At 42.7% G+C, this 25,834-nt stretch overlaps 1 protein-coding gene across 6 annotated transcripts in view; it reads left to right on the forward strand.

Annotated features, from left to right (window-relative positions):
• The window catches only part of AMBRA1 (autophagy and beclin 1 regulator 1), a 271,553-nt gene that overhangs the window by 232,427 nt on the left and 13,292 nt on the right, over positions 1-25,834 (forward strand). For all 6 annotated transcript variants that reach the window (XM_053275343.1, XM_053275350.1, XM_053275336.1 and 3 more), the window contains 2 exons: positions 11,733-11,825; positions 12,444-12,637. In XM_053275343.1, coding sequence (XP_053131318.1) covers positions 11,733-11,825; positions 12,444-12,637 — 287 coding nt within the window. The remainder of the gene's footprint in view (positions 1-11,732; positions 11,826-12,443; positions 12,638-25,834) is intronic.

A 25,834-nucleotide genomic window follows, 5' to 3' on the forward strand; every position in this document is an offset into this window, starting at 1 on the left:
TCACAATCCGTTTTGGATTTCACTACCCGGAAGAGTTTGGTATCATCTGGAAACTTGGCCACCTCGTTGCTTACCCCTGCTTCTAGATCATTTATGAATAAATTAAAAAGCACCGGTCCCAGTACAGATCCCTGGGGGACCCCACTTCTTACTTCCCTCCATTGTGAAAACTCTCCATTGATACCTACCCTCTGTTTCCTGTCTTTCAACCAGTTAGCAATCCACACATGTCCCTTTATCCCATGACAGCTAAGTTTCCTCAGGAGTCTTTGATGAGGAACTTTGTCAAAAGCTTTTTGGAAGTCCAGGTAGACTATGTCAACTGCATCACCTTTATCCACATACTTGTTGACACTCTCAAAGAAGTCCAAAAGGTTGGTGAGGCAAGATTTACCTTTGCGGAAGCCATGCTGGCTCACTCCCAGCAGGGCCTGTTCTTCTGGGTGCTTTACAATTTTATCCTTGAGGATGCTTTCCATCAATTTGCCTGGAACGGACGTTAGGCTAACCGGCCTGTAATTTCCCGGATCGCCCCTGGATCCCTTCTTGAAAATCGGTGTTACATTTGCTACTCTCCAGTCCTCTGGTACAGAGCCCGATTTCAGGGATAAGTTAAATATTTTAGCAAGGAGGTCGGCAATTCCACATTTGAGTTCTTTGAGGACTCTTGGATGGATGCCATCCGGCCCTGGTGATTTGTTAGCTTTCAGTTTTTCTAGACAGTTTAGAACATCATCCCTTGTCACTTCTATCTGACTGGGCTCTCTAGCCTCCATCCCTAAAAAGCCTGGTTCAGGAACAGGTATATGCTCAGTATCCTCTGCCGTGAAGACAGACGCAAAGAACTCATTCAGTTTCTCTGCAACCTCCATATCCTCCTTAATAATTCCTTTCACTCCCTCATTGTCTAATGGCCCAACCGCCTCCCTGGCAGGTTTTCTGCTTGTGATGTACTTAAAGAAGTTTTTGTTATTCCCCTTGATACTTTTGGCTAAATGTTCCTCAAACTCTCTTTTTGCCTCCCTTATTGTCACCTTGCATTTCTTTTGCCAGAGTTTGTGTTCCTTTCTGTTCTTTTCATTTGGACAGGCCTTCCAATTTCGGAAGGAAGTCTTCTTCCCTTTTATGGCTTCCTTGACGGTACCCGTTAGCCATGCTGGCATCCTCCTGGACTTAGTGGTACCTTTCCTCCTTTTGGGTATGCAATCTAACTGGGCTTCTAGTATTGTGGTTTTGAGTAAACGCCATGCACTCTGGAGCGAAGTGACTCTCCTGATTTCCCCCCTCAGCTTTCTTTTCACCATACTCCTCATTTTGGAGAAGTTTCCTCTTTTGAAATTCAAAATGTCTGTGTTTGACATCCTTGTTGATTCTCTCCCCGCAAGTATGCTGAAATTGATGGCACTGTGGTCACTGTTCCCTAAAGGGTCGATGACACTGACATCACGCACCAGGTCCTGGGTGTCACTCAGAATTAGATCCAAGGTCGCCTTCTCTCTGGTCGGTTCCATGACCAACTGTTCTAAGGCACAGTCATTTAGCGTATCTAGAAATTTGACCTCTTTGTCCTGACTTGAATGTGAATTTACCCAGTCTATGTGTGGGTAGTTGAAATCACCCATAATTACAGCCTTGCCTCTCCTTGATGCCTCCCTGATTTCGTCCTGCAACTCCCAGTCACTGTCGGCATTTTGATCCGGAGGGCGATAGCATGTCCCCAGTAGCACGATTCCTTTCCGGCCTTGTATAGTCACCCACAGGGTTTCTGTGGAGGACTGCAGTCCATTTAGGTTTTCTAGCTTGTTAGATTCTATCCCTTCTTTAACATACAGTGCTACCCCTCCTCCAAGGCACCCCTCCCTGTCCTTCCTATAGAATTTATACCCAGGGATAACAGTGTCCCACCGGTTCTCACTGTTCCACCATGTTTCTGTTATGCCCACTATATCTATTTCTGCATTAGCAACCAAACACTCCAGCTCACCCATCTTGGCTCGGAGGCTTCTGGCATTGGCATACAAGCACCTATACACTGAATCTTTCCCCTGATGTATGCTATTCCTTTGACTCTTTGACCTCCTGGCACAGCCTCCCGTCTGCTCTTTATGCAGGTCTGCTCCGTCCCCATCTGTTTTATTTGAATTCTTTGCAGCCTCACACTTTAAAGGATGGCTTTTGCCAAACGGGATACTGCCCAGCTCCCATTGGCTGTTCCCCAGGTGTCATTTTAAAAGCTGCTCTGCAACCTTTTTGATTTTAAGCGCCAGCAGTCTGGTTCCATCTTGGTTCAAGTGCAGCCCGTCCCTTTTGTACAGGCCTTGCTTGCCCCAAAATGTGTCCCAGTGCCTAACAAATCTAAAGCCCTCCTCCCGGCACCAACGTCTCATCCACGTTCCTATTATGATGATCTGCCCGAGAAGGTTATTGGATCCAATAGGATTTCAAGAAGCCTTGGAGGGATTTAGTGTTGGCTCTGCTGGTGATCCTGTTGATGCCCTGGTGGAGAATTGGAACAGCAAACTCACTGGGGCAGTAGACATGATTGCTCCTAAGTGTCCTCTCCAACCTGCTTCAGAATTGGCCCCTTGGTATACGGCAGAACTACGGGGGCTGAAGCGGTGAGGTAGACAACTGGAGCACAAGTGGAGAAAGACTCATCTTGAACCCAACAGATTGCAACATAAAGCTCATTTGAAGACCTATGCTCAGGCCATACGTGCAGCAAAGAAGTGATTCTTTTCTGCTCATATTGCATCTGCAAGTTCATGTCCGGTGGAATTGTTCAGCGTTTTGAGAGCGCTAGTGAGTGCCCCTCCTCCCTTGAATCAGAATCTGGAACCATCGATTACCCGCTATGATGTGTTTAATGAATTCTTTGTGGAAAAATTTCTCGTATTCTGGCTGACTTAGACTCCGTCTCCACAATTACCTCAGTGTCTGATGTGGAGGTGTCCAGCAACTCCTCTTGTGTGATTAGGTTGGATCAGTTCCAGTTTGTGACTCCTGAGGATGTTGTCAAGCTGATTGGAATGGTGCGGCCTACCACCTGTTCTCTTGACCCTTATTATTATATTTAGATTATATTATCTGGCAGGGGGGTTGTTGTAGAAAGCCTGGCAGAGATTATAAATGCGTCTCTGACGGAAGGTAAGATGCCTCCTTGTCTTAAGGAGGCAATTATTAGACCACTTCTGAAGAAGCCTACCCTGGATCCCTTGGACTTGAACAACTACAGGCCTGTCTCCAACCTTCTGTGGCTGGGCAAGGTAATTGAGAGGGTGGTGGCTTCGCAGCTTCAGACAGTCTTGGATGAAACTGATTATCTTGACCCATTTCAAACTGGCTTTCGGGCTGGCTATGGGGTCGAGACTGCCTTGGTCTGCCTGATGGATGATCTCCAATTGGCAATTGACAGAGGAAGTGTGACTCTGTTGGTCCTTCTGGAACTCTTGGCAGCTTTCGATACTATGGACCATAGTATCCTTCTGGAGCGTCTGAGAGGGTTGGGAGTTGGAGGCACTGATTTACAGTGGTTCCGCTCCTACCTCTCAGGCAGGTTCCAGTTGGTGTCCCTTGGAGACTGCTGTTCTTCAAAATCTGAACTTTTGTATGGTATTCCCCAGGGCTCCATATTGTCTCCAATGTTGTTTAATATCTACATGAAACCGCTGGGAGAGATCATCAGGAGATTTGGTACAGGGTGCTATCAGTATGCTGATGACACCTAAATCTATTTCTCCATGTCAGCATCATCAGGAGAGAAATGCCTGCCTGGAGTCAGTGATGGGCTGGATAAGGGATAACAAACTGAGACTGAATCCGACTAAGACGGAGGTACTCATTGTGCGGGGTCGGAACTCCAGAGATGATTTTGATCTGCCTGTTCTGGATGGGGTCACACTTCCCCAGAAGGAACAGGTACGCAGTCTAGGGGTGCATCTGGATCTGAGCCTCTCCCTGATGTCCCAGGTTGAGGTGGCGGCCAGAAGCTTTGATAGAAGCTTCTATCAGCTTCAGCTGATACGCCAGCTACGTCCATTTCTTGAGGTGAATGGCCTCAAAACAGTGATACATCTGCTGGTAACCTCCAGACTAGATTACTGTAATGCGCTCTATGTGGGGCTGCCCTTGTATGTAGTCCGGAAACTGCAACTGGTCCAGAATGCGGCAGTCAGGCTGGACTCTGGGTCATCTCGGAGAGACCATATAACTCCTGTATTGAAAGAGCTACACTGGCTGCCAATGTGTTTCCAGGCAAAATACAAGGTGCTGGTTATAACCTATAAAGCCCTAAACAATTTGGGCCCTGGGTATTTAAAGGAATGCCTTCTTCGGCATGAACCCCACCACCCACTGAGATCATCTGGAGAGGTTTGTCTGCAGCTACCACCGGCTCGTCTGGTGGCCACTCAGGGACGGGCCTTCGCTGCTGCCCCGAGGCTTTGCAATGCGCTCCTTAGCTAAATAAGAGACTCCCCATCTCTGACAGCTTTTTAAAAGTCTTTAAAAACACATCTCTTCACCCAGGCTTTTAATTAATGTTGTTTTAATGGTTTTAATGCTGTTTTAAAATTTTATTTTAAAATGTTAAAATTGTTGTAATGTGTGTGTCCCCTCCCCCATTTTTGTCTTAACAAATGTTTTACTTTGTTTTTATTCTGTTCTAAACTGCCCAGAGACGTAAATTTTGGGTGGCATAAATATTTTTAAATAAATAAAGTCCCAAATTGGATATTTCCCCACAAAAAAAATCATGGGGTGGGGAATAGTGTGTTTTTGTTTATTAAAAACAAGAACAACAACAACAAAAACAACAAAATGGCTCCTGCTTCCAAAATGTCAGCCAGAAATTACTTTGGAGGTAATTTCTGGCCACCCAGATACCATGGGTACATGGAACTTAACCCTTGGTGTTCCATGTACATCCTAGTCAGGTGCCTATTTCGGGGCTGCAGATAGCAGGTCTGCATATAATGAGGTCTACCTGTACATAATGAATGCTCCTAAAGAACTAATGTGGCTTTAGATCAGGAAAAGGAACTAGGAAAAAGGTATTGCATATTTTTCAATTTTTCCAAAAATTTATGTTCCCCCCAGAAAAGATGGGGAAAACCCAGGTCCCCCCCCCTTTCTTTCATGACTTCAAATTTTTGGAAACTCTGTGTGTGTGTCTGACTGACTGACTGACTGCATTTTAAAAGCATATAATTACATTGAGTTGAGACACTTTCCAGTGGCTTAAAACTTGGGAAGGGTTAACAAGCATCTTTGGCAGTAAGCAAAAGTAAATGGGAATGTTAGACTCACTGGTCAAGTAAATCAGAACCTAACTATTTAGAATTGAACAGCATGGACAACTATTATCCTAGTCTCCAACAATTTAGAATTGAACTTCATGGACTACTATTATCCTAGACTCCAGCAGTGGCTATGAACATGAGTGTTTTCTCTGTTTTCTAAATCTGTTTTCATGTTTGCTGAAAAACTGTGTTTGATCTGCAAGTATTCAGGGTAATGCTGGAGTTCCTTCAAAGAGTAGCAAGGGTTCTTAAGTAAAAGGATCAGCAATGGTAGACTAAGTTATTGAACAATGGCTTGTTCATTGCTATCAGTCTTCCTCTCCAGTGCACAAATACAGAAGAACAGTAGGTGTGTTCTGTGGTTTATTCTCTGTTCGCATGGAAGCGCTGTAGTCTGGGCACTCAGAATGCTCTGCATTATGCAGTATGTATCACACATGCCCAGAGTTCCTTGACAGACATGTTGATTTGGGGAAGGTTCTTTCAAGAGAGATACATTGAAAATCATTGCCCTAGATAATCATAGTAGGGAAAACTGTAATCTAGCATAAGCTTACTACTACTCATGTCTCAAGACAGCTGCAGTATTTTATATTTACCTGAAAGTTGCATGTACCATAAAAACTGTAATGTGTAGGTAGCAATCACACATGTTTCTGGACATCTGCAGTAAAGGCACATGTGGCAAGGCATTAGAATTGTCTGTGGCTTTCTGATATGTGCGCATGTGTTTTGCCACTGCATAATATGTGGAGCAGTCCTTCAACTTCATAGAATCTGACTTTTTCTGATGAAGACCAAGAAGAATATGTTGAACACTACCAATTTAATGCCATATTACTTCTAAGAGAATACAAAATGTCTAGGAGAAATCTTTTTTTTTTAATTCCCCAAGTAATTATATGCTGGGCTTGCAGAAACCCCAAGGCATACTGTTCATTGAGTTGACGGAACTTTGGTGTTACCACCGTTGCTCAAATTGTGGTGTTACCACCGTTGCTCAAACACGTGCACACTATCCTCGTGTGCGCGGGGGCGGGTGGTGGTGGTTGGGAACATTAGCTCAAACTTGCAAGTGTGCATTACAAAGGATCGCAGTCTAGGCAGAAGGCAAATCCAATATTAGAGTACCTCAGAGGTGCAACAGTCTCAGAGATGAGGCTTTTTGAAAGAAACAAAGTTATTTATATAATGGAAGTACAAAGCAAATGGTGACATTTTGGCAACCTTGGTAGCACAAGGGGCAGAGGCCATTCCCTGAGACTAAACAAGGAGGAAGGGGGAGGGCGGGGGCTGGAGGCTTTACAAGCTGGGTGGTATGTAGACACAAAAAGGGAGAGGGGAAAGGAGGAAGAAACAGTAAAGATTGGAGGGGAGAGAATATTTGATTTTCCATACATGCTGTTTTGTGTGCAATGCCAAGTGAGTACTTCTCACCCCTGGAGAAGATCTAGGGTCCCTCTTTATGATGCTGCCAAAGGAGGGCAAGGTTAGACAGCAGGGTTCTGGCACAGGGTTCTGTGGCTCTACAGAGCCCACACCTTAGCAAATGGGGAGCATTGGGATCTTCAAGCACAGGAGTTAGCCTGCGACAAGCCCAGAGAGAGAGAGAGACAGGCAGACCGACCGACCCTAAGAGGCTTCTCTCTGGGGATTCTGCTCAGGGAGTCCAGGTGCTCTCAGGCAGTCTCACAAGAATCTTCAAGAGTGGCCCAAAATTGTATCTAATCAAGGTTGAATTGTTAGAATTGTTGTGCATGGAACTTAATCTACATACAGAGAAGACTTAGCTAGTCGAGTCCTGGGGTTATAAAATGGATTGTTCTACTTCAGACATCAGATTGGGGATATAATTTTTTATTGTGTGGACAGTGAAATTTCCTGTTCTATTCCTTCTTGAAACCAGGGCAAACAATCACTCTGATCTTTTCCCACTTTATTGCTATTAGAGCCAGTTTAGTTGCAAATCACCCATCTGTAATATTGAACAACTAGCTGACCCCGCACAGAGCATCTGTGCACTCTTTGGGGCCGGCGGTTACCTCTCTCCCCCCACCCACCTTCTGCCCCAGTCTCCGCTTCCTGACCTCGCAGCTGCCAGGTCCTGCGGCTGTGCCTCGGAGCAGGTGGCCCAGCCGCCTCCTCACCCTGCCGCCACCTCGGGCCTGTAAGTGCCACCACCGCAGCCAGGTCCGCCTCCGCGGACTGGAATGGGAAGAATGCTTGAGAGAAGGGCCACAGGGTTCTGGTGGAAGACCATGTCTGCTACAGCCAAACATCTCAGAAATAGGAAACAAAAATTAACAACGTTTACTTACTGTGATTCATCATAACTTATTCAGAGTGAAATAACAATGTGAGAGTTTGATTTACGTCGTAACTCAGATTTAACTGACAGATGGTAACCTATTCCTAGTATTCTGCCAAATCACTCCAGTGCTCTGCTTGTTAAATTGAGACTGCAGATATGCCAACTAAATTTATAATGGAAAACTTTAAGAATTAAAAATGAAAGCCTCCACAAAGGCCTGGTTATCTTGGTGTTTGGGAACTTTTTGTTGTCATTAATTAGCGTCTTATGTTAACGTCTGATGTTAATTCTGTAACATAAGTATTCTAAGGTGCTTGCCTTAAAGTGCCTTCAAATGTTATTTCCTACACAGACAACCATTTATTAGAGGAAAGTGTACGGTCTCACACACACCTGTGCTGGGACCTCACTTCTGGCTTCTCATTGTGTACATGCCACATGTCCATGGTGCAGATTAAAGCACATGACTGACTACACATGATTTACACACTTTTCCTACATGGGAATAATTAGTAGGAAACATGTAATATTTTAGACTTCCCTTGTTGTGCATGTAATGTCATTTTAATATGACATGACTTTACTTCACTGCATGGTCTGCAAATTTAATTTCAAAAGCTTGGTACTACCTCAGAGTGCTCAAGACACTCATGTAATTTTTCTTAAGTGATGCTTTCATGCACCTTAACTTGTAGTGTCAGCAAGGGAGCTATATAGTCACTGAGCTTGGGAAGCTTCCACACTTGAATCAACTAAACTCTCTTGGTTTTAGCAAAAATCAAGAGAATTTGGAGTCTCAATTCTGTTTTAAGCATTGTTCTGTTCTATCCTTCATGTATTCCCTTATTTCAGTTTGCACATTTTCTTTCATGCGCTTGCCTTCCTGCCACTGCTTCCTTGACCTCAGGCTTGCACAAGTATAATCTGCTAGACTTTGTGTTGGGGGAACCTCCAAACCCTAACCCAAACATACATGGCAAATTGTTTGGTTTGGTTTTGACCTCACACTTCAGTGGAATTAAAAACCTTGCTTCACAAAGGTGCATGGAATCTCTTCCTCACAAATAAATTGAGGGACTACACTATTCTCAAACAAGACAATGGTCTCTGCCCATACTGCATTATTTAATAATTTCCATTCCTACCATCCTCTCATCTTGTACCCAGACACATGGTTTGCTTCAGTGGATTTAAGAATGCTTACTTCCATAGACCCATAAGATCTCAGCATCAAAAGTGTCTTTGCTTTGTTGTTTGCCCTTGTACACTACAGTACAAAGTTGTTCAGTTCAGCCTGTCCACCCCTCCTTGTGTTCTCACCAAATGCCTGGTGATGGATCCCCACTTATCTTTGTTGCTACCACATAATGATATTCTTTTATATTGACAATTGCTTGCTGGTCTCATCATCTATTTGACCACCTTGGGCTCTTCATCAACCACAACAAATCATCAGTTGTCTCATCCAGTTTATATGCATCCAATTTATCAGGGCCAGACAAGACTGTTTCTGAACCAGGGATTTCCTGCCCTTGGACCATGCCCAGGCATTCAGTCAGCTTTTTGCACAGGTGGTGAGCTTAAGCAAAATTCTGCCCTCACGATCAAGCATCTTGCATGATGACTCATGCCAAAATTCTTGAGATTGAGCTCTAGAAGTTTCCTAATGAAGCTCTGTGAAGGGACAGATCCCATTGGTATGACTGCACAGATAATTACCCAAAAGAATATCAGTTACAAGTTCTTGCATCCTGTTCTTGTATCCTCTCTGAAAGCCTGTCATCTGGCCCATGTTGCTGTTACCAGGCCCCCAGAAGGTCTCCAGCTGTCACATGGTCTTGGGGAAGGCTTACAGAGGGATGAAATATACTTACTCACACACACACACACACACACACACACACAATGGGCTTGCAGTTTGCAAGCATTCCTCCTGTGATGGCGATTGCAGGGGAGGCAGGTGGGGGTAAATACCTGTAAAAATGGCAAACATTGCCACTGGCACTAAGCATCCTGTGGGAAGCCTGGGAGGCCTATGCAGCGTCCCTTGGGAGGCTGCCCCACCCCTGCTGCTCAGCTGGCCTCTACACATGTACAGCGGCCATTTGAGTTGTCAGCATGGCAGTCAAGTGCTGTGCTGACTACTCAAATGGCCATCACATCTCTCTGTGACTCTTCGTTTTGTAGTTCTATGAGCTCTCATGCCCCGTGCTTTCCTATGGGAGAGTGTTCCTGCATTTTCTAGGAAGTTAATGATTTTTTTCTGGGGTTTTCCAATTTTTTGGTAGTCTGGGCAAGGTCTGTAAACTACTTGTGAAAATGGCATGTGTCTGTTGTGGCTTGCTGGTCTGGGAGTTTCATGTCAGTCAGTGAGACCAAAATAGCTACACGCAATATCTCTCTCTCTCTCTCTCTCTCTCTCTCTCTCTCTCTCTCTCTCTCTCTCTCTCACACACACACACACACACACACACACACACACACACACACACACTTACAGTTTGCAAGTATCTCATCATTTTATGTCACTATGACTCTAGCGACTCCTAGCTCTATGAGGTCCCATTCCCTATGTTGTCCAATGGGAGAATATTCCCTCATTTTCTGGGGCATTAATGCAATTTTAAGGGGGCCTGGATTTTTTCATAGTCTGGTCTAGCTCTGGAGATCTTTCATGGTTTGCTCTTGGAGTTTCATGTTGGTCAGTGAGGGCTTGGAGTTTGCAAGCATCTTATTATTTATTTATTTAAAATATTTATGCCCTGCCCCTCCAGTGCAATACTGCTCGGGGCAGCTTACAACAATAAAATAGATACAGATACAAGTAATATAATTAATTTTTTTTTAAGTCAGATTAAAAACAATTATTAGTTTCAAATCAAAACTGAAAATTATAAAAAGCTAAAGAACCTACCAGATATAACAAAATAATGATATTAAAAAGCCTCCTTTAAAAAGGTGTGGTTTAAGATGTTTTTCAAAAACACTGAGGGAGGGAGCATGGCAAAGCTCATCAGGGAGGGTGTTCCAAAGCCGAGGGGCCACAACCAAAAAGGCCCTGTCTCTAGTCCCCACCAACCGGATCTCTGTTGGTGGCAGGGTCATGAGCAGGGCCTTATGTTGCTGTGACTAGTCTTTTTCAAGCTCTATGAGATCTCATTCCCCATGCTTTTCAATAGGATAGTTTTTCTAGGAAAATGATGAATTTTTCTTGGGTTTTTGATATTTTTGGTGTCTGGGCAAGGTTTGGAACCTACCTGCATAAACAGCATGTTTCTAGCATTTTTTGTTTGGTCTGGAGTTTCATGTCAGCCAGTCATCAATGAGGCCTAAGCAGCTATATGTTTACATATACGAGAGACTGCCTAAGCTTTAGCTCTGTCAGGTCAGGGAGCTTCCCCAAGGTCAGTTAGACAAGCTCAGTGATTGCAGAACTCTCCTGTTCCCAGGTGTTGTGAACTTTCCCAAGCTGTGCCCTGAGGGCTAGTTCAGGGACCGCTGATCCCCTGGAACCTTAAAAAACAGCTTGTGGGGCCTGCACAGCTCTATGAGCATTCAGGGTTTGGGTGAAAATATTGTTACAATTTTGAGATGTACACAAGCATACTGAAAACTAAAGATGTTTTTCTTTTATTTATTTCTCAAATTTGTAGACCGCCCCAAACGTACGTCTCTGGATAGTTTACAACAATATAAAACATATTAAAAATAAATACCTTAGAACAATTTAAAACCACAGTCAAGTGGATTTGGCAATAATGCAACTGAAATGAAACTAAACATAATATTTTAGCTTGGTTTTGGACCAAGTCCTTTTGATAGTGTACCAGAGGGCTAGTAATTCTAGTAAAGCCCTAAAGGTGTCAAGCAACAATTTCAGTGTGGCCCATACATACCAACAGTCTTGCATATAAAAATTCTACCTGTGATATGTGGGTTTGAGCACACATTATTTCATATTCTCACCACCCGTTCATGCAGGGGGTCTTATTTAGGAAGAACTTTCATTGCAATCCTAGGCATGTTTGGCCATACCCACTGAGTTCAATGGGTCTTCCTCTCTGGTAAATGTGTGTTAGCATTGCAGTTTAAATATTTTCCATCTCCCTTTTCTATCTCAGGGCCTTAAACTCTGGAGTTGAGTACTACTGGGACCAGCTGAATGAGACCGTCTTCACTGTGCATTCCAACAGCAGGAGCACCGAGCGGCCTGGGTGAGTCTTGGAGGATGTTTCAAGGCAACCAGTCATGGTTGGGAGCACAGATTGTTCCTGCTGAGTTTGCAAGGGATGGCAGCAAACCTCTTACTTCATCTTGTGATTTATCACCAGCTGTGATATATTGCCTTTGGTTATGATACAATACCAGTGGTTTTGCTCAGGATAAAATGTCAACCACAATTTTTTTTCAGCCATGAGTGATGCTTTTATCAAAGTCATTTGGGAGCCATATAAATTTTTTTTGCATGAAATTAAATTATGGTGAAGGTGGTGCTTTGAGAATAATGGACTAGTTAATCGCCTAATATAATTATGAGACCAACACTCCTGGTAAGAGTAAGACTAGTGCTGATGTCTTTAACTGAAGTCAGATAAACAGATAGAAAGGTAGTGTGTAACCAAGAAATCCACATGGCTCTGTGGTCGCCAGGAGTTGACACCGACTCAACGGCACAACCTTTCCTTTCCTAGTTTATTTTCCACTAAGGATTCTACTGGGTGCCTGATAAAACTGCAGAAGGAATGACTTTTTCTAGAGACATAAAGCCTGTGGTGTGTGTACCCCTTAGTTCGTGGATAGTTCTTGGATGTATTTGCTTGTTTTTCTCTTAGAACTAGCAGAGCCACGTGGAGGACGGACAGGGACATGGGCCTAATGAATGCCATAGGCCTGCAGCCACGGAATCCTACCACCTCTGTGACATCACAGGGCACACAGACTCTGGCTCCGCAGTTGCAGAATGCAGAGACGCAAACTGAGAGGGAGGTTCAAGAGCCAGGAGGTTCTGCTTCAGGGACTATAGAAGGTAAAAACTGATGCAGAATGACTCTTAATACCAAAATCTATCCTCCTCTTCACTAAAGGAATCACTAGGATGTTATATTCTTACAAGCAGGATCTATCTACATATAGATCCTGGGTGAAAGTTATAGGGTTGTTCGGTGGTGGCATGCCGTTTATGGAATAGCCTCCCCTATGGAGGCTCCCTATGGAGGCTCACCTGGTGGTGTCACTTCGTTCTTTTAGACACCAGGTGAAGACCTTTCTGTTCACTCAGGCCTTTTAAAACAGGTGTGTTTTTACAAAATTAGAGTGTGTTTGTATTTTATTGTAATCTTTTATTTTGTTACATATGTTTTATTTTGTTGCTTTTATTGTGAGAAAAATTGTTATGGGGTGGTTAACAAACGAAGTTGTTATTATTTAGAAATATCATTATCCTGTTCTAATGTCCTTAAAACTGAGCTGTTTCTGCTTTTGAGGGAGAAAATAATCTTGCAATTTCACTACGGTAGGTTACTTTCCTTGTTTGTTTTTCCACCCCTTGTGCATGCCATATCTAGTAGTGGTAGTCTTTTGCTTTAGAAGGGCTTGGCTCTAAAATGTTCTCCATAGATCAGCATTTTGTTGCTCCTTCTGTGGTATGAAGGCAGATTGAAGAGTGACAAGACTATAACGAAGAGGATTTTTCTGTCTATGCAGTGTGCCCCTTACAGTGGTTAAGGAAACTTCTCACACGTGTGCAGTGGTCCCTCTAATTTTTTTCATCTCTCTGTGGAATGAGTTTTGTTTTGGGTGGCAGTATGAAGGCAGTGTGTGCACACTTACATTCAGATGGGGCCTTCCTGATTCAACCTGAGCGGGATCTAAAATGAACTGTGCAAACATCCAAAAACTTGTGAGCACACGCCTTAGAGGGAACAGTGCACATGTACATGCACACTTTTTCAACCAGGGGCAAATGTGACTGACCTCAGACATAATGAATTGCATCACTCTTCAAATATTCTGGGGAGTTTAGTGGAAAACAAGAGGTGAAGTTGGACTGGTATCCAGCTCTGTATCTTTAGATAATTCCTCCAGCTTTCTTCTCTGCTATTGTTTTACTGCCAGCAGATCCTCTGAACTGTGCCCATATGTAAGTAATTTTTGGATGATTAGATTCTGAGACGGATGTCTACCCTGACTCTCTTGGTGAATATATGTTTCTTCCATGCGTTAGGTATGCTGTATAGAAGGGGTGGGGAAGTAGTAGTATCAGGAATATGGAATATGGATGCTGAAGACCTGGTTTGATCAGGAGTCATTAGGTTGTAACCTAAAGATGTCAACACCCAACCAGCATATACTTGATTCAGATGAAAGCAGAAAATTGAAAAATATCATGGGTAAACATTGATTGATTGATTGATTGATTGAATTTATATACCTCCCAAAATCGAAATCTCTAGGCAGTGTACAGCATTAAGACATAATATAAAGTATTTAAAATTCATAAAAAGATAAAAATCATAATAGATAAAAACACATTAGAATTCAAAAATTTTGGTATCAGTTAAAGGACTGGGAAAATAGGTACGTCTTCAGGGTTCTCCTAAAAAGAAACAGAGAAGGAGATGCTCTTATTTCAGCAGGGAGCGAGTTCCAAAGCCCTGGTGCAGCCACAGAGAAGGCCTGATCACGAGTTGGCGGCAGCCATAACCAGACCTCTCCAGATGATCTTAATAGGCTACAGGGTTCATGATAGAGTAGGCGCTCTCTTAAGTACCCTGGACCTAAGTCGTTAAGGTCTTTATAGATAATAACCAGTACTTTATATTTCATTTGGAAATGTATCAGCAGCCAGATTCTTTTAGAATCGGTGTTATGTAGTCCCTTCGTGTTGTCCCAGATACCAATCTGGCTGCCGCATTCTGTACCAATTGTAGTTTCTGAACGATGTACAAAGGCAGCCCCACGTAGAGTGCATTACAGTAGTCAAGCCTAGAGATTACCAGCATATGTACCACCCTTTTAAGGTCATTTGTCTCCAGAAATGGACGTATCTGGCATATCAGCCAAAGCTGATAAAAAGCACTCCTGGCCACTGCCTCAACCTGAGAAACCAGGGAGAGTTGGGGATCCAAGAGCACTTTCAGACTACAAACCTGATCTTTTAGGGGGAGTGTAACCCCATCCAGAACAGGCAGATCTAAACCATCTCTCGGATCCCGACCCCCTACAGATAGTGCCTCCATCTTGTTTGGATTCAGTTTCGGCCTGTTATCCCTCATCCAGCCCAGTATCACCTCCAGGCAAGCACTTAGTGGGGTCATGCCATTTCCTGACCAAGTTGGTATGGAGAAATAGATCTGGGTGTCATCAGCATATTGATAACACCCCAGACAAATTTCCTGACGAAGTTGTATTTATAGTCATCAGTTGAATTTATTAGCCAATATCCAGTATAAATATATGCATATACCTTGTATATGTATATATTAAAGTCCAAATAAATAGTAATTCACAAAACTTCCATCCACATAAATACTAAAAAAAGATCCCCCCCACCTGTTTTTTTGATGCAGTGAAAAGTCATTGAAGTTGATGAGTCAAAGCTCATCTAACTTGTACTGGAAATTGGAAGAATCAAGTCCTTGGCTTTCTAATACTGAGGACATTATTAATAGTTTTTGATGTTTACAAGCCTGTGATAGTTTTCTGAATATCAAAACTGTTTGGTTCTTTACTGATATTTTATATGCATCAAAAAGTTTTTATGGGAAGACTTTTCTCTCTGTGTGGATGGAAGCTTTGTGGATTACTATTTATTTGCACTTTGATATATATACATATAGAATTACATATTCCTATTAGACATTGGCTAATCAATACAATGGATGAATATGACATTTACCCCTGTTCTTTTTCAATTTCCTGTAACCTAAATATTTCATCCTCTGGAGAAAGGACTCTTTGCTCCAGGGGACAAAAACCTTAAGATATGGGGGGATACTTGGGAACATTTGTTGACTGCAAATTTACAAGTCTACTGCTGCAGCTGCACGAATGTATGCAAAAGTCTTGATCTACATTACAGTATTTAGTTCTTGTATTACACACACACTGTTCTACATTGGGACAGTTTGAAATGGTGTTATGCCAGCTACATTATTCTGTCCTCTCTAGGAAAAAGAGTGTAGTGGTTGGGATGTATTGGAGGAGCTGTGAAGACTGGGCAGCTCCATCCTCTCTAGAGGTTACTTTCCATTTTTAGCAATATTTCTGTGTCAACTCTGAGGACTAGAAATTTACTTCCTAAAATTCAAGCTACTATTCTGAAAATTCTGGAGAATATGCTAGGTTTCTGGAGGTTAGCTTTTAATTAGAATTTTAATAATTTTAATAATTTGTTTTATATTGTGTTTATTGTGTTTTATGAATTTTAATCTGTGATTTTTAATGCTGGGATTTGTACACCAGCTAGAAATTTACATTTCAGGTGGTATAAAAATATAATTGATAAATAAATAAAGTTAGAATGCTTTCTGAACACAGCACAAATGAAAGAAATTGTCACATGATGTACCAGCCTGGGCTCTGAGGAAACAAATCCTTTCACTAGAAAATCTAGTTGCTAAAGAGAGCCATTATTATCATGATCAAGTAAATCCTTAAGGTGTTGCTACAATGGAACATGTTGTATTTATCAGCTGCTCTATAGTAGGTGCTAGACTTCATTTGAAAATTTTATATCCAACTTCCCTGTTCGTTATTGGTACAGAAGAACATGTTCGTTTGTAGACATAGAACCCTGCCTTTTTGCCTCAAGAACGAATCCATATTTTTCTACAAGCACAGTCCAAGCTGTGTAGAAACCTTTGCAGGCTGCTCATGGTTACTGCAAAATCAGTCATCCTGAAGCAACTGTATTCATTCCTCTTGGTTGAGACTTAACTAAGAAGGCAGATCTGTATTGGGTATCAAGAACAACCACATTTGGCGGCAGATTGAGTGATACTGATTTCTTCTGAGGTTAAAATTTGTCAGGAGTCTCACTGAGCACTTCCTTAGTGCATTAGTGGGTGCCCTAATGTAAAATTTCCTTTTTTAACAGCCATGCAGTCTGGATCTTTCCTGAGAAGGGTTAGTCAAGACTGCTGTTTCTGCTCTTCTTCTATATCATAACTCACTGCCGCTAACAAGAATAGATCTCCGAATTAGATTCCACTTGGTATATGTTGTCCATCCTCCTACCTGTGCTTTGTTCTTAATGATTTGAAAAAAGCTCATATTTAATGAGCCTCATTTTTAACCATATTTTAGATATAATAAGAACTGCACTAAGGCATAGACACATAGCGTGCACTATGCAAATATGACTTATTCCTCTCATAAGAAAGTTGTATGTGTGTATAAGGGTTGTGTTCTGCAGAAGAGGAATCACACTGAGGTTATCTGCACACTATCACACTTGGTGCATTTCATTTCAGTTTTGCTCTTCATGAATCTTTGCATGCTCCCCCCCCCCCGATTATAGACTCAATGGCCCTTTTTTTGGCTTGGTTTTTGTTTTTATAATTTAGTTATACAGTTTTACCTGAAAATAGGAGGCAGTACCTTAAGTGGCGCAGCAGGGAAATGCTTGGCTAACAATCAGAAGGTTGCTGTTTCGAATCCCCGCTGGTATTGGGTGGCAGCGATATAGGAAGATGCTGAAAGGCATCATCTCATACACAGGGGTGGATTAATCCTTTTGCCGCCTGTGGCCAAGGATTTTCCGCCCCACCACAGCGAGGAGGGTAGGGGTGGCAAGAATGAAGCCCCTCCCTCTTTAAAAACTTCTAATGATACCACAGCGGCTGCAGGGAACAGGAGACGAGAGGCAAGTCCCTCCTTCTACAGTAAAATGCCACTGGGCAGAATGGGGCAGCTGGCTACAGCGGGGACTTGGAGGGTTGTGGGGGGGGGGAGTGAAAGAAAGTTCCCCCATTTTACCTTAAAGCAACTTATGTAGCCTCCATGGTGGAGGAACAAGCAACCAACAGTTAACAGGAGGAGCGAGGGAGAGCTCCTTCCAGCTCCCCTCCTCCCTTTCAAATGAGTGCAAGCCCCACCCCTGAAGCAGCCTGTCCAAAAATGGGCTGTTTCCAGGCGTGCACTCATTTGAGAGGGAGGAGGGGATCTGGAAGGAGCTCTCCCTCGCTCTTCCAGTTAACTGTTGGTTGCTCATTCCTCCACCATGGAGGCTACACACAGCAGCAGAAGCTGCTTTAAGGTAAAATGGGCAACTTTCTCTCCCCCTGCCCACAACCCTCCCAGTCCGCACTGTAGCCAGCTGCCCCATTCCATCCAGCGGCATTTTAATGTAGAAGGGGGGACATGCCTCTCGTCTCCCGTTCCCTGCAGCTGCTGCGGCAGCATTTAGAAGTTTTTTAAAGGGAGGGGGCTTCATCCTCGCCACCCCTACCCTCCTCGCTTCTGCAGTGGGGTGGCAAGAGGCTTAAGCTGCCGCTGCCAGCAGCAACAATCTTAAAAGTTAAAACAACAACAACAACTCTTTCCCATCCCAAGATCTGCCTCTCTTCCCAGATTCTCCACCATAGGTAATCGCCTCCATTGCCTCTGCGGTAATCCACCTGTGCTTATACTGCACGGGAGGAGGCAATGGTAAACCCCTCCTGTAGTCTACCAAAAGAAAACCACAGGCCTCTGTGGGCTCCAGCAGTTGAAATTGACTTGATGGCACACTTTACCTCTACTCTACCTTAAGATAAGATCATAAAGTGGCCGGTTTCCAGGATCATGGTTTAGGTTCTGCCAAAAGATACTAGGAGGCAAAATTAACCAGGTGTCTACATGAAGGAGTATATGGAAGCAATGGCTCATGTTCACTGCTAAAAATAAATGTAAAATTAAAATATGACATAGGAAGAGTAGGATGGGATGTAGGAAGAGACACAAAGCTTCTGTCCAGGCTAATGATAGAAAAGCATATATTACCTTAAATAAGAGATACTATTTTATGTGAAACAGCTGGTGGAAAAAGTGATAAATCATGGGCTACATTATGGACTGCATTGGTAGTAGATCACAGAAATAGTTCTGGTTTGAATACATCCTAAGAAATTAAGCCTGTTCAACATCACTTGCAGAATTACCAGGCAAAATAAGATTTAATCTGGATTCACCTTGTTTTGAAATATGTCCACTGAACGACTCTGATCAATGACTTCTTCAGACATTGAGTTTTTAGATGTAACATGTAAGATGTCTAAAGTGTAAAGAGTACACTTGGTAATAAATGAGAATTTCCTTCTGCCAAGCGTGTAAAATGGCCCTCACTTTTCACAAATTTCTGCCATGATGAAAATAGAAATGGCACCAAACTTTGGAACTGATGGGTTTGAAACTCCCCCAGTTCAGAAAACATTGGAACAGTTAGGAGCTGCACCCAAACCTCCTTGAATTTTGGCACCAGATAAGCCTTTGCTGCCAGACAGACCTCCTGCAACTGCTCTCCTTTCCAAAACATTCTCTTTGTAATCCAGCTGCCATATTGTCTCTGATGTTATTTAACATCTACATGAAACTGCTGGGAGAGATCATCAGGAGATTTGGTGCAGGGTGCTATCAGTATGCTGATGACACCCAAATTTATTTCTCCATGTCAGCATCATCAGGAGAGGGTATAATCTCCCTAAATGCCTGCCTGGAGTCGGTGATGGGCTGGATGAGGGATAACAAACTGAGACTGAATCCAGATAAGACGGAGATACTTATTGTGCAGCGTCGATACTTGAGAGACAAATTTGATCTGCCTGTTCTGAATGGAGTTACATTTCCCCAAAAAGAACAGCTACGCACTCTAGGAGTGCTTCTCGATCCAAGCCTCTCCCTGGTATCCCAGGTTGAGGCAGTGGCCAGAAGTGCCTTGTATTAGCTTTGGCTGATATGCCAGCTGCGTCCATTTCTTGAGATGAACGACCTCAAAACAGTGGTATATCTGCTGGTAACCTCCAGACTGGATTACTGCAATACGCTCTATGTGGGGCTGCCCTTGTATGTAGTCCGGAAACTACAGTTGGTTCAGAATGCGTCAGCCAGGCTGGTCTCTGGGTCATCTCGAAGAGACCATATTACTCCCATACACTGGCTGCCGATATGTTTCCGGGCAAAATACAAGGTGTTGGTTATCACCTATAAGGCCCTAAATGGCTTGGGCCCTGGGCATTTAAGAGAATGTCTTCTTTGTTACGAACCCCACCGCCCATTGAGATCATCAAGAGAGGTCCGTCTGCATTTGCCACCGGCTTGTCTGGTGGCTACTCAGGGACGGGCCTTCTCCACTGCTGCCCCGAGGCTTTGGAATGCACTCCGTACTGAAATAAGAGCCTCTCCATCTCTGACAGCTTTTTAAAGGTCTTTAAAGATGCATCTCTTCACCCAGGCTTTTAATTAATATTGTTTTAATGGTTTTAATGCTGTTTTAATATTATTTTTAAATTTATAAATTGTTGTAATGTTTTAAACTTTTTGGTTTTTTGTTTTAACTAATGTTTTACTTTTTCTGTTTTTATTTTCTTGTAAACCGCCCAGAGACGTAAGTTTTGGGTGGTATAAAAAGATGTTTATTAACAACAACAACAATAACAGCTTCTTCTGAGCATGCTCAGATTGTAACTGTGGTGCCTGGCAAATGGAGGTCCAAGTGTCTCCCAGCTTAATCCATTAGAGGTACTAAGAACTGTCAAACAGGTTTGACAGAAACAATTTGAACATGCTTAGGAGGAACTACCAGCATCTAGAGGCTTGGATACTTATGCACATCTTCCACATTAGTTGTCTTTTATCTGCTCCCCAGCTTAAATAAAGAGTGGGACAGTGACCAGGAGGTCTGAGGGTGAACTCCCTTACTGGTCTTTCTAAACTTTCTCAGAGAGAGCCTGAAAAAACTTTGAGCTTTTCTAAAGAATTTTCTGTGAAAGCTTGGAAAAACCAAGCCAATTATAGGAAAAACTAAGCCAGTTATAAGAAGGGGTAGATCTCTCCCACCACTATAAAAAAGAAGCAATATTCTCTAGCATTGAGCTCCCAGAGTTGGGATTTAGGAATTCCGGAGTTAATATCCCAGATCTGCCATGAACCCAGTGTGCAGTCTTTGAAAATGATTGGATTCGCCTGTAAGTTGGAATAAACATTTCCTATTGTATTTCCCCAGGAGGTTTTGTGGATTAATTAGTATTTGTGAAGAGCTTTGTTGATGTAAATCATTACGATACTGGTGGCACTCAGCAGGACAATAAAAGGCATTCTTCTGGGACGTGTTCAGTGACTGTTTTGGAATGAGGCAGAAGAGAACATTGTTTGTTACAGATGGTTTGGAAGTGTAGGTTTCTTTAAAATAAGTGTTCTGTTTATTTCAGAGCAGACCCAGGACTAGGCTTGTCTTTTAGGTATTTCCACACAAACCCACAACTAAAATAGAGCATCAAAAACAGATCTGAATTCTGTATATTTTGATAAACATGTTCTCCCTCATGTAGGGCTCTGCAGGGACTGTCTGAGAGTCTCTGCTCCTTCCCTGGAAGGATGAAGATAATGTGAGCAAACTTATTAAAAGTGAATCCCCCTAGTGCAGATGTTTCATTTTCTGACAGTTAATTGATGTCTTGTGTACTCTGTTGTTTGTGCAGCCTGCATAAATCACAGAAATGATTCCTAAATGTACATTTAGGCAAAAGGCTAGGAGAAGGAGACAGACATCCTGACTAACAAAGCACTTGCATAATAAGCAGAGTTGCACTAGCACAAGAAGATCATAGGAATTTGCACTAAAAAAAATCCCCTGCAGATATTTGTGCACATGTTCAATTTAAAAGAAATGAGTGCCACAGTTCTGCACTATTGTTCAAGCTCCTTTTGTGGTAGTGCTACACTGGTCTGGAATACAAGCTCCAGACTTAGTGGGTAGTAGGTAGTGCAACAGCCTTGTGCTAGCACAACATCCTTCCACAAGCACTTTAGTCAGGTTGTCAGCCACAGACTGAAGTCAGATGACCCTCTAAACCATGGTGATTATAAGCAAGTACTTTGTGCACACACTCCTTCCTTTCCTCCTCCTCCTCCTTCTCTCAAAGGAGTTATACTTACTTCATGTTTGAATTGAACCACAGCTTGCCGTAATATCCAAACTGGCAAACTCTGATTTGAACAATTATTCCAAACCAGAATTGCAAACCACAATTTGATCCTGGTTTGGTGAGATCACTTAAACCAGTTTGCATTTTACAGCAAACTGTAGTTTGAATCAAACAGGAAGTAAGGAATTTAAGCTCCATGACAGAAAAGGAAGTGGTATGTCCTCATAACACTCACTCATGGTCTTCCAAACCAGTGTTTCTCAACCACCGGTCTGTGGACTGGTGCCGGTCCGTGAGGAGTTGAGTGCCTGTCCGTACTGGTCCATAAGGAATTAATCCCCCCACCAAACAATTTTGAGCTGGTGGGGTCCACTGCTGCTGGGAGCTCTCCAGAGCTAATTTCTAGGCAGGCAGTCTTCACTGCTGGAATAATGTTCATTTTGAGGAAGCTAATAGTGTTATCCCAGCAGCGAGGGCTGCCTGCCTAGAAATGAGCTCTGGAGAGCTCCCAGTGGTGGTCCCCCCCCCAAGCTTGAAATTGTTTTGGGGGGTGCCTGAGGGTGAGGTGACCCCTTTACAAACTGCTGGTCCTGGAAACTGTGCGCAAAGGAGGTACCGGTCTATGACTCCAAAAACGTTGATAAACACTGTTCCAAGCCATGGTTTGGATGATTATCTGAATGCAGCCAAACAAATGTGACACTCAAAGGTATCCTTAAAAAAAAATAAAAATTAAGAGGCATGTGACACAATCCACCTAAAGTTAAGCACTTTGGAGTCCCATTTAATTCAGTGGAAGAGACAAGAACAAGCTTAACCTCCCATTAAAATCAGTGGGACTCAAAAGTGCTTAACCAGCTGGATCATACCTATAAAGCTTAGTATTTGTCAGGCCTGATCAAGAGGCTGTCAGAATACGAGTATGAGCTCTTTGGAATAACAGGAAGCCCTTGGATTTGTAATGCAATAAATCCTTTTTCATTCTCAGACCCAATAAGCCAGCATTGCAAAGGAAGACACCAGCATTTTGTCATAGGAACATAGGATGTTATATACTGAGTCAGACCACTGGTCTGTCTAGCTCAGTATTGTCTTCACAGACTGGCAGTGGCTAATGTCTATGAGTTCCTGTATTACTTGGGATTCCAGGGGGATCCCAAAGCCCAGTGAGCAAATATGCGGCAAGAAGTACTGATTATTCTAGAACAGTCAAGTTGTTATTGGATGTCTTTGCCCATCAGTACAGAATGGTTCTTCTCATTTCACTTGCACTGGTCAGTTAACATGGTATTCGGAACATGGCATATATTTGAAAGCAAATAGGCTCACCTGAATGTTTTCAGAAGTTGGTTCTGCAGCTCCCCAGGCTAGCGTTGTGATATTCATGCAGTACACACAGGACCTTAATTCTAGGAGGAAAGCCAAGCAACCCGATCTCCCGGTCCATAGAAAATAATTCCTATCACCACAGATTCTGCTTTTGTTTGACATTTCCTTTGGGATTCAAATTTTGGGTTTGCAGTCATCATACTGTGTGAAGTCGGAACTCGAGAGACAAGTCTGATCTGCCTGTTCTGGATGGGGTTACACTTCCCCAGAAGGAACAGGTACGCAGTCTAGGGGTGCTTCTGGATCCAAGTCTCTCCTTGGTGTCCCAGATTGAGACAGGCCAGAAGTGCCTTCTATCAGCTTTGGCTGATATGCCAGCTGCGTCCGTTTCTTGAGTTAGATGACCTCAAACCAGTGGTACATCTGCTGGTAACCTCCAGCCTGGATTACTGCAATGCGCTCTGTGTGGGGCTGCCCTTGTATGTAGTCCGGAAACTACAGTTGGTCCAGAATACGGCAGCCAGGCTGGTCTCTGGGTCATCTAGGAGAGACCATATTACTCCCGTATTGAAGGAGTTACACTGCCTGCCAGTATGTTTCCGGGCAAAATACAAAGTGTTGGTCATAACCTATAAAGCCCTAAACAGCTTGGGACCTGGGTTTTTAAGAGAACGGCTTCTTCGTATTGAACCCCGCCGCCCATTGAGATCATCAGGAGAGGTCCGTCTGCATTTGCCACTGGCTTGTCTGGTGGCTACTCAGGGACGGGCCTTCTCTGTTGCTGCCCCGAGGCTTTGGAATGCGCTAAGGGTAAAGCAATCCTCATCTCTGACATCCTTTAAAAAGTCCTTAAAGATGCATTTCTTCACTCAGGCTTTTAACTAATATTGTTTTGATTGTTTTGAATGTTGTTTTTATAATATTGTTTTAAAAATTTTAAATTGTGTTTTACATTTCTTGCTTTTAAATTTTTTTGTTTTGTTTGTTTTTAATTAATGTTTTACTTTTTAATCTTGTTGTACACCACCCAGAGATGTAAGTTTTGGGTGGTGTAAAAATATGATAGATAGATAAATAAATAAATCATGTTGTGCCGTTGAGTCGGTATTGACTCCTGTCGACCACAGAGCCCTGTGGTTTTCTTGGGTTGAATACAGGAGGGGTTTACCATTGCCGTCTCCGGCACAGTATGAGATTGTGCCATTCAGCATCTTTGTATATCGTTACTGCCTGATAAATAGTCCGGGAAACATACCAGTGGGGATTCAAACCAGCAACCTCTTGCTCCCTAGGCAAGTTACTGCCCCGCCGTGCCATTAGGTGGCTTCAGTCGTACTGCATATAAATTTCAGTCATCTTTAAGGGGGGAAATAGCAGATACAGTACTTCCTGAATGTGTATGTAGTAGATGGAGATTATTCCATACTGAGCAAAATGGTTTACAGCTGGCAGCACATACTGAAACTCTATGCTGTAGGATGAGATGCTGTGGGAATGTCAGCATTCGAAAAGAGTCGGAAGTTTTTTGAAGCTTTGAGTAGGGCTGTATAACCTTGATGGACATACGTCCCTTAATTCATTGAGTTGCTAGCTTTGGGTTTTTGGAAGAGCTGGTGAATCCATGCTTTGAATAACACCCATGTAGAGCCAAATGGTAAGACAGCTCAGGTGTCTGAAGGACAGATTTTGCTTTAAGGTTATTTCAGATGAAAGGACAGCAGCTGCTTTTCTCTGTATATTACATCTGCTTGCATATCACCAAATGCCTTCACTCTCCTTAGCTAGTTGAATTCAAGTTGTCTCCTTAGTTCACATGAATTCAGTCTCTGCTGTGGAGCATCTGCTTTTTTCTGGCTAGTCATCGCACTTTCATTTCCCCTCTTTTAAGGATTGGGTAAAGTGCTGCTTTCTGTGCAAGGGCACATAGCAAGCACAGTTTCCACTTTTTAGAGGGTTCGGTCTGGTTGTCCTCTTCCTTTTTGTTTTAGTTAGAATAATTTGCTCAACTTATTAGAATATAGTGGGTAGTATATATATATTTCTGAACTTAATTTGAAACTCTATGCTAATTATCATGTTCTTACCAGTTTAGAATTATTAAAGACTCCCCCAGACATTATGAAAAGAATTAGGCTTTAGTGATATAAAATGGTTCTAAATCAGAGTTATTTACTGCTAAGGGTAAATCAATGTGCACAGTTTAAAAATATATGTTTAATGAAGCAAGAAAAATTAAATACCTTGTGATGATCTTATCAGCCAATATAAAACATCTATAGGTCTTTTTAATTAAACTTTCCACCTTTTAATTAAACTTAAAAACCCCCACATTTTAACATTGCATAAATTATATAATGTTCTCCCGGAACAGAATTTAAATTGAATCTGCTTCCAGAAATGTCTTGTTCCATGTTGTCAGGATGAAAATCCCTCTAAGGGTCATTAGATTTTCATGCCACAATATTAAACATGTATGCACAAAACAAAACAAAAACCCACCCCCAAAACATGAAGACATTGGTGAAAAGTGGGCTGCTGGCTGTGTGTAAATCCAACTATTAAGGAGGGATTGATGAAAATTCCTCCTCTCACGGTATGCACAAAATGTCTGGATGTCAGCCATTTTTTAAAAAAATTAAGACTAGCAATTGTCTAAGGCAAGTTGTTTTCAAACTGTTAAAAAACATAAAAACTGGTTCCTCAAAAGGCAGATTGCCTGCCATTCCTGTTCCTTTTCTGAATGCATGGTTGTGAGCAGAGTATAAAACACT

This window comes from Hemicordylus capensis, chromosome 1 (assembly GCF_027244095.1).
Source record: "Hemicordylus capensis ecotype Gifberg chromosome 1, rHemCap1.1.pri, whole genome shotgun sequence".
Lineage (NCBI taxonomy): Eukaryota > Metazoa > Chordata > Lepidosauria > Squamata > Cordylidae > Hemicordylus > Hemicordylus capensis.